Below are 14,927 nucleotides of genomic sequence, written 5' to 3'. Positions count from 1 at the left end.
GCTGCTGGCACCGTGTTCCCAGGAGAACGGTATAGACTCAGAGGCTGAGAGACACAGACACAGCTTGGGCTCCCTGTGGGTGAATTGGGACCGGAACTCCTCTCCCTGGTGGGGATACAGTTTGAACTCTGGGACCCAGAGGTCGGACCTGCAGACCAGATCCCCTGCACCCAGGGCTAGCATTGCCCGGGGCACAGAAGGGTTATACGTGAACAGCCTACTGAGGTGTGTGTGCCTCCAGGGGCGGATCAGCGTCCTAGAGGGAAACCCTCCCCCCAAAGGGAGGCCGTGCGCCCAGCCCAGGCAGTGTTTCTGCCCAGGGAACCTCCCTGCCAGCATCACAATCCGGGGAGGCCTGGTGACGTGTGGTCTGGCCTGCTGGCAGGGGCCCAGGTGTAGCTGCGGAGTTGGGGAGGGTGGAAGCGAGGCCCGCTCCAGACTGCGGGTCTCAGACAGTCCCACCCCCACAAGCAGACTTTCTGGCTGAGCCGGACCATCCCAGCCCCGCCCTGACAGCTTTTCCTGGAAGCAGAGCACAGAACTTTGACCCCTGCTAACGGCATTGGTGGTGCCTGAGGGCAGGCTTACCCAACCCAGCTCCGCCCAGAACAAGAGCTGATAACAGGACACAAAATCAACAGCATAGCCTCTTCCTTCAAGCAAGCGCCACCTACTGACAGGGACGGCATCCTGCACAGTCTTTTCACGGCACCCACTGACTCATTATACAGGGAGTGGTCGAATCTCACCAACAGACACCACCTAACGGCTCAGAAACTAAACAAGGCGTGTGAATACCCAAACAAAAACCTAAAGGAAAGAAACAACAACTGATTGACATGGGAAGAAATCAGCGAAAGAACTCAGGAAATATGAAGAACCAAACGGAAAACACACCCCCAAAGAGGAGCACCAGCCCCCTAGAAACGGACACCAACCCAAATCAGACAACCAAAATGACAGAAGAGGAATTTCGTATGTGGATCATAAGAACACTCACCGAGCTGCAACAACAACTCAATAACCAACACAAAGAAACCACAAAAAGCCTCCAGGACCTAGAACAAAAGTTCACTAAAGAAATAGACACAATGAAGAAAAGTTTAACTGAACTCCTGGAAATGAAGAATCAATTCAGGGAACTACAAAATACAGTGGAAGGTCTCAAGAACAGGGTAGATCAAACAGAAGAAAGAATTTCAGAGATTGAAGATAACACCCTCCAACTAAATAAAACCATCACAGAGAGCAGAGAAACAAGAGAAAAGAGCAAAGCCTACAAGAGCTGTGGGATTATGTGAAGAAACCTAATGTGAGGGTCATAGGGTTACCAGAAGGGGAAGAGGACAACACCCAAGGGTTGGACAAGCTATTCGAAGATATAATGGAGGAAAATTTCCCAGGCCTTGCTCAAAATCTCGATATACAAGTTCAAGAAGCTCAGAGGACCCCTGGGAGATTCAATGCAAACAGGAAGACGTCACGACATGCAGTCATCAGACTGACCAAAATATCAACTAAAGAGGCCCTTCTAAGAGCTATAAGACAAAAGAAGCAAGTGACATACAAGGGAAAGCCAATTCGAATAACACCAGACTTCTCTAATGAGACTTTACAAGCAAGGAGAGACTGGGGCCCCAGTCTCACTCTTCTGAAACAAAACAATGCCCACCCTAGAATCTTATTCCTTGAAAAACTAAGCTTCATATATGAAGGAGAAATAAAGACATTCTCAGAAAAGCAAAGTCTCAGAGAATTCACCAAGACAAGACCAGCCCTACAAGAAGTACTCAAAACAGTGTTACGCACGGAACACCATAATAAAAACTCACGAATATAAAAACAACCAAAACCCAAAGATTAAAGGCCAGATAATACAATGGCTCAAGACAGAAATCAAAGCAACAACATCCAACCCAACAGAATGAACAGTAATCTACCTTACCTATCAGTTCTCTCAATAAATGTGAATGGCTTAAAGTCACCACTCAAGAGACATAGGCTGGCTGAATGGATAAGAAAATACAGGCCAAGTATATGCTGTCTTCAGGAAACACATCTAACCTGCAAGGATGCATATAGACTAAAAGTAAAAGGGTAGAGATCAGTATTCTAGGCAAGTGGAAGCCAAAAGAAGGCTGGTGTGGCCGTTCTAATGTCAGACGATTTAGTTTTTAAACCAACAAAAGTAGTGAAAGACAAAGAGGGTCATTATATAATGGTGAAGGGCACACTTCAAGAAGAAGAGATAACAATTTTAAATATATATGCACCCAACTTAGGTGCACCCAGTTTCATAAAGCAAACCTTACTGGATCTAAGCAAATGGATTAATAGCAACTCCATAATCACTGGAGATTTCAACACCCCACTGATGGCACAAGACAGATCCTCCAAACAGAAAATTAATAAAGAAATAATGGACTTAAACAAAACCTTGGAACAACTGGGTCTGACTGACATCTACAGGTCATTCTACCCCAAATCCACTGAATATACGTTCTTCTCATCAGCTCACAGGTCATTCTCTAAGATTGACCATATCCTAGGACACAAAGTAAATCTCAAGAAATTTAAAAAAATAGAAATCATACCATGTACCTTCTCAGATCACAGTGGAATAAAAGTAGAAATCAACCCTAACAGAAACTCACATTTCTACACAAAAACGTGGAAATTAAACAACCTCCTATTAAATGATTACTTCATAAATGAAGAAATCAAGATGGAAATAAAAAAATTCTATACTCCTACACTGCTGGTGGGACTGCAAATTAGTTCAACCTCTGTGGAAAGCAATATGGAGATACCTTAAAGCAATACAAGTGAATCTACCATTTGATCCAGCAATCCCATTGCTGGGCATCTAACCAAAAGATCCAATGACACTCTACAAAAAAGACACCTGCACTCGAATGTTTATAGCAGCACAATTCATAATTGCAAGGCTGTGGAAACAGCCCAAGTGCCCATCAATCCAAGAATGGATTAATAAAATGTGGTATATGTATACCATGGAGTACTATTCAGCTCTAAGAAACAATGGTGACATAGCACATCTTATATTTTCCTGGTTAGAGCTGGAACCCATACTATTAAGTGAAGTTTCCCAAGAATGGAAAAACAAGCACCACATATACTCACCAGTAAATTGGTATTAACTGAACAGCACCTAAGTGGTCACATAGGTACTGCAGTAATAGGGTATTGGGCAGGAGGGAGGGGGGAGGGGGGTGGGTATATACATATATAATGAGTGAGATGTGCACCATCTGGGGGATGGTCATGATGGAGACTCAGACTTGTGGGGGGAGGGGGGAAATGGGCATTCATTGAAACCTTAAAATCTGTACCCCCATAATATGTCGAAATAAAAAAAATAAATAAATAAAGAGGGTGTTTTGGCAGTCTTTTTTTTTTTTTTTTGAGACAGAGTCTCACTCTGTTGCCCAGGCTAGAGTGCCGTGGCGTCAGCCTAGCTCACAGCAACCTCAAACTCCTGGGCTCAAGTGATCTTCCTGCCTCAGCCTCCCGAGTAGCTGGGACTACAGGCATGTGTCATCATGCCCAGCTAATTTTTTCTACATATTTTTAGTTGGCCAATTAATTTCTATTTTTAGTAGGAACGAGGTCTCGCTCTTGCTGCTTTCAAACTCCCGACCTGGAGCAATCCGCCCGCCTCGGCCTCCCAGAGAGCTAGGATACAGGTGTGAGCCACCGCGCCTGGCCTTAGAATACTCTTCAGCCATAAAAAAGAATGATATCCTAAGACAAAATGGATGAACCTTGAGGACATTGTTAAGTGACATAAACCAAACACAGAAAGACAAATACATGATCTCACTTGTATTTGGAATCTAAAAAAAGGTTGATCTTATAGAAGCAGAGAGTAGAACAGTCATTACCAGAAGCTGAGGAGTGGAGGGGAGAGGGAAGGATGAGGAAAGGTTGGGCAACAGATACAAGGTTCAATTAGATAGGAAGAATAAGTTCTGGTGTTCTATTGCATAGTATGGTGACTATGATTGACAGTAAGGTATTGTATATAACAAAACAGCTAGAAGAGAGGTTTTGAATGTTCTCACCACAAAGAAATGGTAAATGCATGAGGTGATGGATATGCTAACTACCCTGATTTGATCATTATGCATTGTATACATATATCAAAACATCAAATTGTATCCCATAAATATATACAGTTATAATGTGTCTATTAAGATGTTTTTAAAAAGAAATTCGAGTTTATATTGGATGAGGTGAAGCAAGTAATTTTGAAGTAACAGCAGCACCTCATTTTACAGATAAGCCTTGGGGGGCAGACATGTTGCTGACAACAAAAAGCTTGGGGCCACTTGAGGGCAAAAGGTATAGTATGCCAAAGACTACTGAGCCTATTTCAAACTTTTCCAGAGAGAGGACTGACTGTAGGGAAATTCTCAAATTTCTTAAACTGCATGAGACTCTCTTTGTACTAGCAACTTTACTTAAACCTTGTCCTCAAGAGCCTTGTCTTTATCTCACACTTCATTTCTATAACCAGTGGTCACACCTATGAAGATAAAGCTGTTAAACAAGTAGGGCTGGCCGGGCGCGGTGGCTCACGCCTATAATCCTAGCACTCTGGGAGGCCGAGGCGGGTGGATTGCTCGAGGTCAGGAGTTCGAAACCAGCCTGAGCAAGAGCGAGACCCCGTCTCTACTATAAATAGGAAGAAATTAATTGGCCAAGTAATACATACAGAAAAAATTAGCCGGGCATGGTGGCGCATGCCTGTAGTCCCAGCTACTCGGGAGGCTGAGGCAGGAGGATCGCTTGAGCCCAGGAGATTGAGGTTGCTGTGAGCTAGGCTGACGCCATGGCACTCACTCTAGCCAGGGCAACAGAGTGAGACTCTGTCTCAAAAAAAAAAAAAAAAAAAAAAAAAAAAACAAAAACCAAGTAGGGCTGGCTGGTTCTAGTCAAACTTGTGAAAGAGGCAGCTCCATTTCTCTCATCTCTAACAGGGCATTTGATGACTTAACCTAGTAAGCCTACCCCAACAGGAAGGTTTTTGTTTTGTTTTGTTGAACTGGAAGGTTCTGAAACCTCACCTGGGATGTAGCTATCACTGCACATCCTTTAAGGTAAACACGAATAGAAAAAGGAGGCTGGCCAGCTGAGTGCATGCCTCCGGGATTTTACTCTTATGTTCCCATTTCCAATCCTATCTCATCACCCTAAGTAATTCCAAGGACTGGGGGCACGGGGGGGGAATGGAAATTAGCTTTTCCTCACAAATAAGTTTTAAACTCTTTCTTTAACTCAAAACAGTGTTTAATATGAGAATGCATCTTGGGTGAGATTTTCAAACATACTATATAGGGCTCCCTAAGGGCAAGAAAACCTTTTTTCTGTTTAACTTATTTGAGGAAGACACCCTATCAAGAATGTATTAGAAGACTACAAAGGAAAGGAGGACAATTATGTTCCTTTTCATTGTTTCTCACTAAATGATATGGCAGGTGGAATGGATTCTGAAGGAAAATAGATTTCTTCCTTCCCACCCTTACCAAACGTGTGGTGCTGCCTCCAATCCTGCCCCATCATAGATTAATAGTTGAAAAAACTAAAAACACAACAAAGGCAGTTTGAAATTACTGGTAGAAGGGGTTGAATGATTTAATAAAAGAGACACTGACAAAAATTTTTTATAACACTATAATTATAAAGTTGAAGGCACATCCTCGGCAGAAATATGATCAATTACATGCCTATGGAAAAACAAACTACTGAATATCTTGACTACAGTAGATGAATATTGCACAACATCGTCCACTGCTATTTTGGGTGCCAAACAATGTTCAACATTTCTTTAACTAAAAACATAAGGTTGAGACGCCTGGTTTTGGCTACAAAATGCATTTATTATCAATGCCATTAAAGAAGCTCTTTTAGTTGAAGAATAAGAATTCATGCTTTTTGCTCTATCTGGTTACTTATACCAGATTGATGGACTGCAGAAAGTTCATGCAAAAATAAGTAATAATTTGGCATGACTCTATATATTTTATATTTGGTAAAATAATATTTTAAAATATAGAAAAGATAAAACAAATAAGCAAAAAACCCAAAGGGAGTGATTCCAGGAATGACTTTATTCTTTTTTAAATAACCAGTAACCAGATGCCTCACCCAAAGAAAATAACAAAATAGAGTAAAATAAATATTAACAAAAATCATTTTAAAGCAAGATCCACAAGTAATGGAAGAAATTCTCTAACATACATTTTTGATTTTCAGCTGTATACAGAAAAGATGCACACTTAAAGTTTTGGAAACATCTTGTCTACAGTGCTATTTTAAGCATTCTGCACATCTGAATGAAGAATGATGTTTTAAAAAATCAAAGCACAAAATAAAATTATTTGTTCACATGGCATCATCAAATTTAACATTCTAAAATGTTGACACTAAACTAGGAAAAAAAATAACATTTCTATTTCCACAAATAACAACCATACTTGTTTAGGCTATACCACTAAACACTCTAATTGTGTTTTAATGCTTGAAATTCAAAAGGCATCTTTGGATATTTAAGTTAAAGGTACCCCATAGGTGAGTCTGAACCAACACTGGATATCAAACGTCCTTGTTATCTTCAGACTAAGGGCATGGTTGCTAGTGAATATAGAAGAGTGATAAAGGAAATACAAATAAAGAACTTTGAATATTCAAATCTCAAATTCAAATATAAATCCATTTTCTTTCTGTATGGTAATATGTGTAAATGTATGTATATATACGCATGCATATGTATACATGTGAATAAACACACATAAACATACATTTATAAAATTTGTTCTCACTAGTAACTGTGACTTAAAGTTAGTTACTAAATGAAAGCAATTTTGTGATCCCCTCCATAAATCACCTCTCTCTCCCTCTGAAGGTAATGGAAGTTCAAGATTGCAAGAGACTTGTGTAGAGAATTCAAATGTGGCTACAGTTACTTAAAGCAGGACACTTTCTAAATAGCAAGTTTTCTGTTCTTGTGAGAGCTGATATTATGTTCCTGATTATTCCCAGACTATGAGCTGCTACTCCCACTGTCCTACAGCATGCATGTGGGGCCAAGAGCATGACTCAAACACACATACAATAATAAAAGTAGTCACTGACTATGTTCCACTGCTTGAGAGAGAAAGAGGTGGGGGAGGGGAGAGAAGGAGGGAAAGAGTGTTTCTTTAATTCAATTGTGCTCTAGAGTAAGAAAAATCTATTATATAGTCATATCATCTGTGTCAGAAGAAACAAGTTGTGTTATGATGGACTACTGGAATTAAAATGAGTATTAAAACTCAAACTGGAAGCATGGAAGATGGCATAGGCATTGGTCTAAAACAGGGCCTAGATATACAAACTCATTCACATTTCATGAAAATGGGTTTGCCTGTCTAGATTAATAGCACCTTCATCAAAAGATTCAGTTCTCTCTTTAAGATAGCTGAGACATAAATTAGATCTTTTCCAAATCTGAAAAGACATCATAGAATAATGTTGTAAACTTAGTGTATGTACGTGTGTGTGCGTATAAAAGGATAAAAGAGAAAGGGGGTAGGAGAGGAAGAACTCCATCCCTCAGCCCCACCTGATTTTAGACTCTGCTTTATGGAAATGATTTTTAATATTTATTACTGACTTCAAAAGGAGATAAGAACATTTACTGGGTACAAATGCTGTGTGCCAGGCATCACGCTAGCAGCTTTGCTTTTGGCAATGAGAACAAAATGTTAGGAATTTACTTATGATTTCTCTTCATTCATATATTCTGTATATGAAATCCATCTTACAATTAACAAGGAAAATTTAATAGTCATACAAGTATCAGGTCTCTGACCAGTTAATTAGCTCCCAGGCACTCATAGGGAATTTATAAATCCATATGCCAATGGGAACAAGCCCTTGAATTTGTCAACCACACTAATTAGGCAAGTACAAATGTATTAAACTAGAGAAAAGTATATGTTTGGCTAAAAAGCATCATAACCTAGGGAAATTCTAATTTCGGTATTATAATTTACTATATTTTTTGGTAAAAGCAGCTTTGTGTAATAGCATTATTTTAAAGTCATTTTGAGAGGTTATCTGAAACACTAAAAGATAATTAAAATCTATTAAATTATATATACTAGCAAATTGATTGTATTCAATCCAAAAAATACAAATTTAGTAAATCCAGGTAATTCTGTATGACCCGTATATATTAAAGATAATAGTGTTAATCTCTGAAAATCTTTTGAGCAGAAGAGGCTCAAAATGTTAAGTTTCTGGACTGAGACCAATAGACTACACTAACGACTTAAGAGTTGAACTCAGCAGGAGCAAACTGACAGCTAGCTCAGAGCTAGGGAGGTTGAAGGAAGAATTTTATATATATTTTTAATGGAAAGATGGGCGGCAGGGCACCCTACAAACCTTTAAGGTCTTTTGAGCTACAAAATTTAAAAGGAGCAAAATATCGAAAAGTTGTCAGTTACTTTTATCAGTGAAAAAAACACCTAAACTTGGCTCACTCCAAAGAAAATGACAAATGAAGACATATTGGAGCATCTAAGAAAGCAACTGTAAGGACAAGGATACAGGAGAATGGGAGGAAAAAAGCCTGCAATAAATAAGGCACATCTATTTTTAAACAATTTCAACTGTTTACCTTCTAAAACTAGATGCTTTATACACAGTGCTTTGAAAGTCATCGCTCCCCAGTGGGGCAGGGATGCAGGCTCAAACATATCTTCAAGGTCATGCTCTTAAATCTTCACATTTTAAATTATCTTCTTTTGGGGCTCTTTTGGTTTTTTTGGTCAAATACAAAGTATCTATCGCTTTAGCAGCAATTCAGCAATCTCTAATTGTAGGGCTTGCTGTAAAACTCATTGCTCTACCTTATCTGTTGCTAGTGAAAACAAAAAAATACTGGAAATTCAGTTTAAATAAAGCCAGGTTGAGAGCTGATGCCTTGAAAAAGATATTGTCGCCATTAGACAAATGTAACTCAAATAGAATCCCTAATATAAGAGCATGAGACCAACATGAAATCCCTTCCACAATATTTTGCAAAGCAAATGTGGCATTCTCTGTGGCCTTTTACAAGGCAGTGTCATCATCTTCCCTGAAGTCTCCCACCAGGAGTGAGTGCTTGTCAGGTTCACTGGTAGCAATGCTGTTTAGGGAGCGTTTATCAGACAGTAGTGAGTTTATGGAGGCTCTGCTGTAATTAACAATCCGGTCTAGCACACCCAGTTTAGGAGAATTTCTTGAAGTGTCATCTATTCCAACATGAATGCTGATTTCAGAAGAACTCTTCTGTCCTATCTGGCTCCGGGCATGCAGCTCGTAATTCTCATAGGTTGGTTTCCTATAACTAAACACATGCAAAAGTACACTAGTTTGAAATAACCAAGTGTCAACTAGATGCTTGTTACATGCACAAGTGAAAGATTTACCTGGCACGAAATGTACAAAGGTGGTCATTGCTAGAAAAGTGGCTCGAAATGAATTGTGTGGAGTCACATGATCAGAAATCCTAGTTTTCAGAGTGACTGTACTAGATTTTACCCCATTCAGTGCTTGTGGTTGCTATGCATGAACTCCATGAAGTGACAATTACATAGCTAATTATTATTATTAGCTAATAATCATTCTTATTATTAAGAATGGTTTGGGCTTACCATTGACCAATACAAGGCTATAACCTACCAACACCATGGATGATAAAAGGAATATAAAATACAAATGGGAGCTAGCCGTCATACTTACAGTTTAAGAAAGAGAGAAGAAAGTACTACAGAAACAGACGAGGCAGCCATTGCTGCAGATCCCATCCAGGGCTGCAAAACCAAACCGACGGGCATAAAAACTCCTAGGAAACAAGTTTGGATTAGAGTAGACAGTACTAAACAGATTACCAATGTGTTTCATACACATACACATGCACACACACACAAAAATATTTCTTTGATATTTCTTCAGCATGTATCTTCTTGGTGGTAGATATTTATGTTGTTGCCAATTTTTCATTAATAGAGTGTTGCTATGAACATTCGTAGGGATGCCTGTGTTTGAGAATTTCTTCAGGGTATATACTTAGGGGTGAAACTGCTGAATCATAACATGGGCACATCTTCAACTTTAGGTAGATATTCCTCAGTTGTTCTCCAAAGTGGCTGTACCAGTTCACAATCACACCAATCCTGTAGGGGAGTTTTTGTTCTACAAACTCAGACACGCTCATTTTTTTTTTTTTTTTTGCTCTCCCCATGCTCGGTTTTGACAGACATTTTAATATTCACTTGTACGATATGATGAAATAGACTTATTGTACTTTTAACTTTTTATGTGTTTATCTTTTTCTACTTTTTCTACAGTGATCATGCATAATTCTTTAAAAATCACTAGCTCCATGAATTGAGCTTACGGAACTTAGATTGTCCTTTTGCTGTTTGTCTTCTTTTGTGTGCCCTTGTTTATAAATAGCTTTGTAACTGTTCTGTCATTTCATTTTTTTTTTGTCTCTAAAACCTGAGATAATAAGGAGAAAGTGATAACTATTTCTCTTATGTCATTATTAACTCCTACCAAGTCCCCAAGTTTAGGAGATTCTCAGATGCTTATTAAACAATTCTAAACTGTTTTTTCTTTGTCACATTACTTCATTCATTCTCTCTGTCATCTGGTCTCTCAACCTAAAAAAATACATGTGGACTATAATAGAATATTAAGTGAAGAGCTGAAAATTTTCTGCACACTAAAATCACAGCTATGTAACAAGACAAATACTGACACAGAGTAAAAAAGACTGTAAAGAAATATACTAAATGCTAACAGTGGTTGTGTTTGAGTAGTGAGACTAATGGTAAATCTATTCTCTTCAGCAAAAAAAATAATGAATAAGGAAATAAATAAATATGTCTGTGAGAATATACAGAGAAAGAGATGAAGCAATGGCAAAATATTATCAGCTGGTGAGTTTGCGTAAAAAGCATACAGATTTTCACTGTACCATTTTTTTTCAATGTTTATATAGGATTGAAATGTTTCAAAATATAAAGTTGGAGAGAAAAAGAAAAGAAACCTATCAGAATGCTTTATTCTTAGGTTGTAATGAACACTGCTGAAAATTAAAATGATTGATTTTAACATTAGCTCTTAGCACACTAGCAGGCTACAAACAAAAACTAAGCTCAAAACTAATAACAAGAAGACAAACTTCCACTATGATACGTCTCTAATAACTTCAGTGGAAAAAGCAATGCTAGTTAAGAGTCACATACCAGCAGCTATGGGAATTCCAACCAGATTGTAAATTAGAGCAAAGACAAAATTTATCCGAATCCTCTTGACTGTCTTCCTTGATAAGTCAATACTTGCCACTACATCCAGAAGATCATTCTGAGAACAGAAATATTTGTGATATTAGTGAGAGACTCTAATTTAACTAGTAACTTTTTGCATTTGATACTGTATATATGGGACATTATGTGTGCCTTCGGGTAATATGTGAATTAACTACAAACCTTAGATATTAAAACTTTGAGTCGGGCTTGGAAGATGTTTTGTTTTGTTTTTTTTTTTTTTAAGATAATGGGCAGGATGAAATAGAAGATGTTTTTAAGAAATTTTTCTTAGGGTTCTGAATACACTTTTAGGGGTATATGCTGGTACAGGGATCAAATCTCATTAATATAACCTGAGCAAATATTGGTTAAAGATAATTTTATTCATAATACATTCCTAAATCTTATTCTTCACTTAGGAAGCTCGTAATTCTAACTTGTTTAGCTGGATTGAGAAAGTCAGGAGCTAATTAGTAAGACTTACTATACTCCCACCCCAAATTTTCACAGTCTTAATGGCTAGGAGCATGGGAATTAGGGCAGAGTCATTGTGCTTAATATACTTTAAGACACTCTCATTGACCATGTAGGGCAGTCTCACACTCCTCAAGGGTCTGGCCACAGGACTTACCCTTATCAAAACCACATCAGCTGCTTCAATGGCTACATCTGTGCCTGTGCCAATGGCAATCCCAACATTAGCCATTGCCAGAGCTGGGGAGTCGTTGATTCCATCCCCCACCATTGCTACCCGTTTCCCATCCTCTTGAAGTTGCTTCACCTTGGCAACCTTGTGAGAGGGTAGAACTTCAGCAAATACTTTAGTAATGCCAACCTATGTGAGGAAAATAAACTCAAATCATTTCAAGAAATAATACTGAGTACCTGAGATGTAACTGAGCAATAACAATGAGCCACCATTTTTCACCCACCGGATGTCCACATTTTAAAAGATCCAGTGAGAGCAAGGATGTGGAGAAATGAATTCTCCTATACCCTGTTGGTTAGTGTGTAAATTGGTACTGTCTTTTTGGAGGGCATTTGGCAGTATCTGTAAAAGTGTGAACATGATTTGGTCTAGCAATTCCACTTCTAGCTATATTTTGGGCAGACTTGTATATGTACAAAAAGATACATGTCCAAGGATGTTTGTTATCACCCTGTTTGCAACAACAAAATTTTCAAAACCACCACCTAAATGTTCATCACGAGGGGAATGGTTAAATAAATTATGATACATCTATATCATGGAATTTCATGTAGTGGCACAGAAAGAATGAAATAACTTTATATGTTCAGAAATGGACAAAGCTCTGAGAAATATTGTTTGTAAAAAAAAAAGCAAACTGCTAAACAATCTATACAAAATGATCTGATAGATGTTGAAAACACCAGAATTATACATTTGTATATGAACATATATGCATATGAAAGAGTGACGGTGGGGGGGGTAGGATTGGATAGGGAGCATGGGTAAGGGGTCACTTAAACTTTTCACTTTATATCCTTCTGTATTTTTATACAAGAATGTATTCAGATATTATTTGTATTATTTATAAGAAAAGGGAGAAGGCATTCCAAAGTAGAAGAGATTGAAAAATTTTGGAGGTAAGGCAAATGTGGGAGTCAGGAGCAGAAAAATGGTATGTCAAAGTGGTGCATTAGCAAAATGGTTCCATCAGTGGCATTTAGGATGGACTAGAGAGGGACCTGCATGGAGCAACCGCCCTATTTCAGGCATGAGGAGAGCCTGGCTTAGGTTGGCAACACTGATAAAGAACATAAGCAACATGTCAAAGGAAGTGTCAACAGAAACTGGTATATGGTGTCACTCAAGCATCCCAGGAGCTAAGCAAATACCTTTTTACTTATAACAGTAACACACAAAGTCCACAGTTCTTCAAGCATAGCATGCTAATTCTTCTTTGAAGAACTAGATATGATTACTCAGTGATAATGAAAATAAGAAAATAAATTTCTTAGCATCTGAAGGCAAGAGATAAAATGTACATAAAGAATTGGAAGTTACGGCATACCCCCAACTCCAACAACTAAGGAAACCAATTACCTGAGAAGCAATAGATCTAGCTGTTTTATTGTTGTCTCCAGTCATCAGAACTACTTCTAAGCCCATAGATTTCAGAATACGGACAGCCAATTCTGCCTCAGGCTTCACTGTGTCAGCAATGGCTATCAAGCCACACAGCTCATCTGATATAGAAGCAGAAAACAAGAGTTTGAAATATGGAGAAAATAGAATAATAGTTTCACTTTAAATTTCATAAAGAAAGGAAGTTTTTTAAGTAAACTTGTTCAGGGGTTGGCTTAACTCAAAATATCTCTGAGCTCACACAGACTTTATGACATAAACTGTGTATATTTGGTTATGAAAATTTTGCAAAGTGAGGCAGGGGTTACTAATATGGTAGTAATAAGCTAATAAAAAGAGAGATCTTACTAGATAATAGAAAACCCTTTTTCTTTCCATACACAGGTTATTTGCCAATAGCCCCAAACACTTTAGCTAATTTAAAGGCAAATGAAACTGAAAACTAATACTTTTTTTTTTCTTTTTAAGGTGAAGGGGGCTGAGTAGAGAAAAAACTGGCAATTTATATTGGGAAAAATATTACTGCAAATTTTATTATTTTATTCTATATTTTAAAAAAGTAAAATGGTATTCTCTGCTTCATCCCAGAACTAAGAAGGCCACAGTAAGATACTGTATTCATATGTAGCAAAGATTATAAATTTTGAGTAATTAATCACAGCTAGAAATATACCCTAAGAAATATATATATATTTTGAGACAGTGTCTCACTCTGTTGCCCTAGATAGAGTGCAGTGGTGTCAGCCTAGCTCATTGTAACCTCCAACTTCTGGGCTCAAGCAATCCTACCTCAGCCTCCCAAGTAGCTTGGACTACAGGAACATGTTACCACACCCAGCTAATTTTTTTCTATTTTTAGTAGAGAAGGAATCTTGCTCTTGCTCAGGCTGTTAAGCAATCCTCCCACCTTGGCCTCCCAGAGTGTTAGCATTACAGGCATAAGCCCATACCCGGCCCTAAGAAATAATTTAACAAAAGAAACATCTAGGCCAGGCGTGGTGGCTCACGCCTGTAATCCTAGCACTCTGGGAGGCCGAGGTGGACGGATTGCTGAGGTCAGGAGTTCAAAACCAGCCTGAGCGAGACCCCGTCTCTACTAAAAATAGAAAGAAATTAATTGACCAACTAAAAATATATATACAAAAACTTAGCCGGGCATGGTGGCGCATGCCTGTAGTCCCAGCTACTTGGGAGGCTGAGGCAGGAGGATTGCTTCAGCCCAGGAGTTTGAGGTTGCTGTGAGCTAGGCTGACGCCACGGCACTCACTCTAGCCAGGGCAACAAAGTGAGACTCTGTCTCAAAAAAAAAAAAAAAAAAAAAAAAGAAAGCATCTAAAACCTCAAAGATGTTTATTATAGTGTTACTTACAATTAAAATATTAGGAATAGCCTAAATTTCCAACAAGGTAATGATTAATTATAGTGTGTAAATCTGATAAATTATG

General features: G+C 38.4%; 1 protein-coding gene across 2 annotated transcripts in view; it reads right to left on the bottom strand.

The window, feature by feature from the left end:
* Positions 1-5,642: 5,642 nt before the first annotated feature.
* ATP7A (ATPase copper transporting alpha) overlaps positions 5,643-14,927 on the bottom strand; it is a 138,574-nt gene continuing 129,289 nt past the window's right edge. For both annotated transcript variants that reach the window (XM_075999565.1, XM_012755345.3), the window contains 5 exons: positions 13,441-13,583; positions 12,004-12,207; positions 11,310-11,427; positions 9,796-9,898; positions 5,643-9,400 (listed from right to left, as the gene is read on the bottom strand). In XM_075999565.1, the coding sequence (XP_075855680.1) occupies positions 9,124-9,400; positions 9,796-9,898; positions 11,310-11,427; positions 12,004-12,207; positions 13,441-13,583 (845 nt within the window). In that variant the 3' untranslated portion in view covers positions 5,643-9,123. The remainder of the gene's footprint in view (positions 9,401-9,795; positions 9,899-11,309; positions 11,428-12,003; positions 12,208-13,440; positions 13,584-14,927) is intronic.

This window comes from Microcebus murinus, chromosome X, assembly GCF_040939455.1.
Source record: "Microcebus murinus isolate Inina chromosome X, M.murinus_Inina_mat1.0, whole genome shotgun sequence".
Taxonomy (NCBI): Eukaryota; Metazoa; Chordata; class Mammalia; order Primates; family Cheirogaleidae; genus Microcebus; species Microcebus murinus.
The sequence above is the reverse complement of the archived record's forward strand: the minus strand, read 5'-3'. Positions and strand labels throughout refer to the sequence as shown.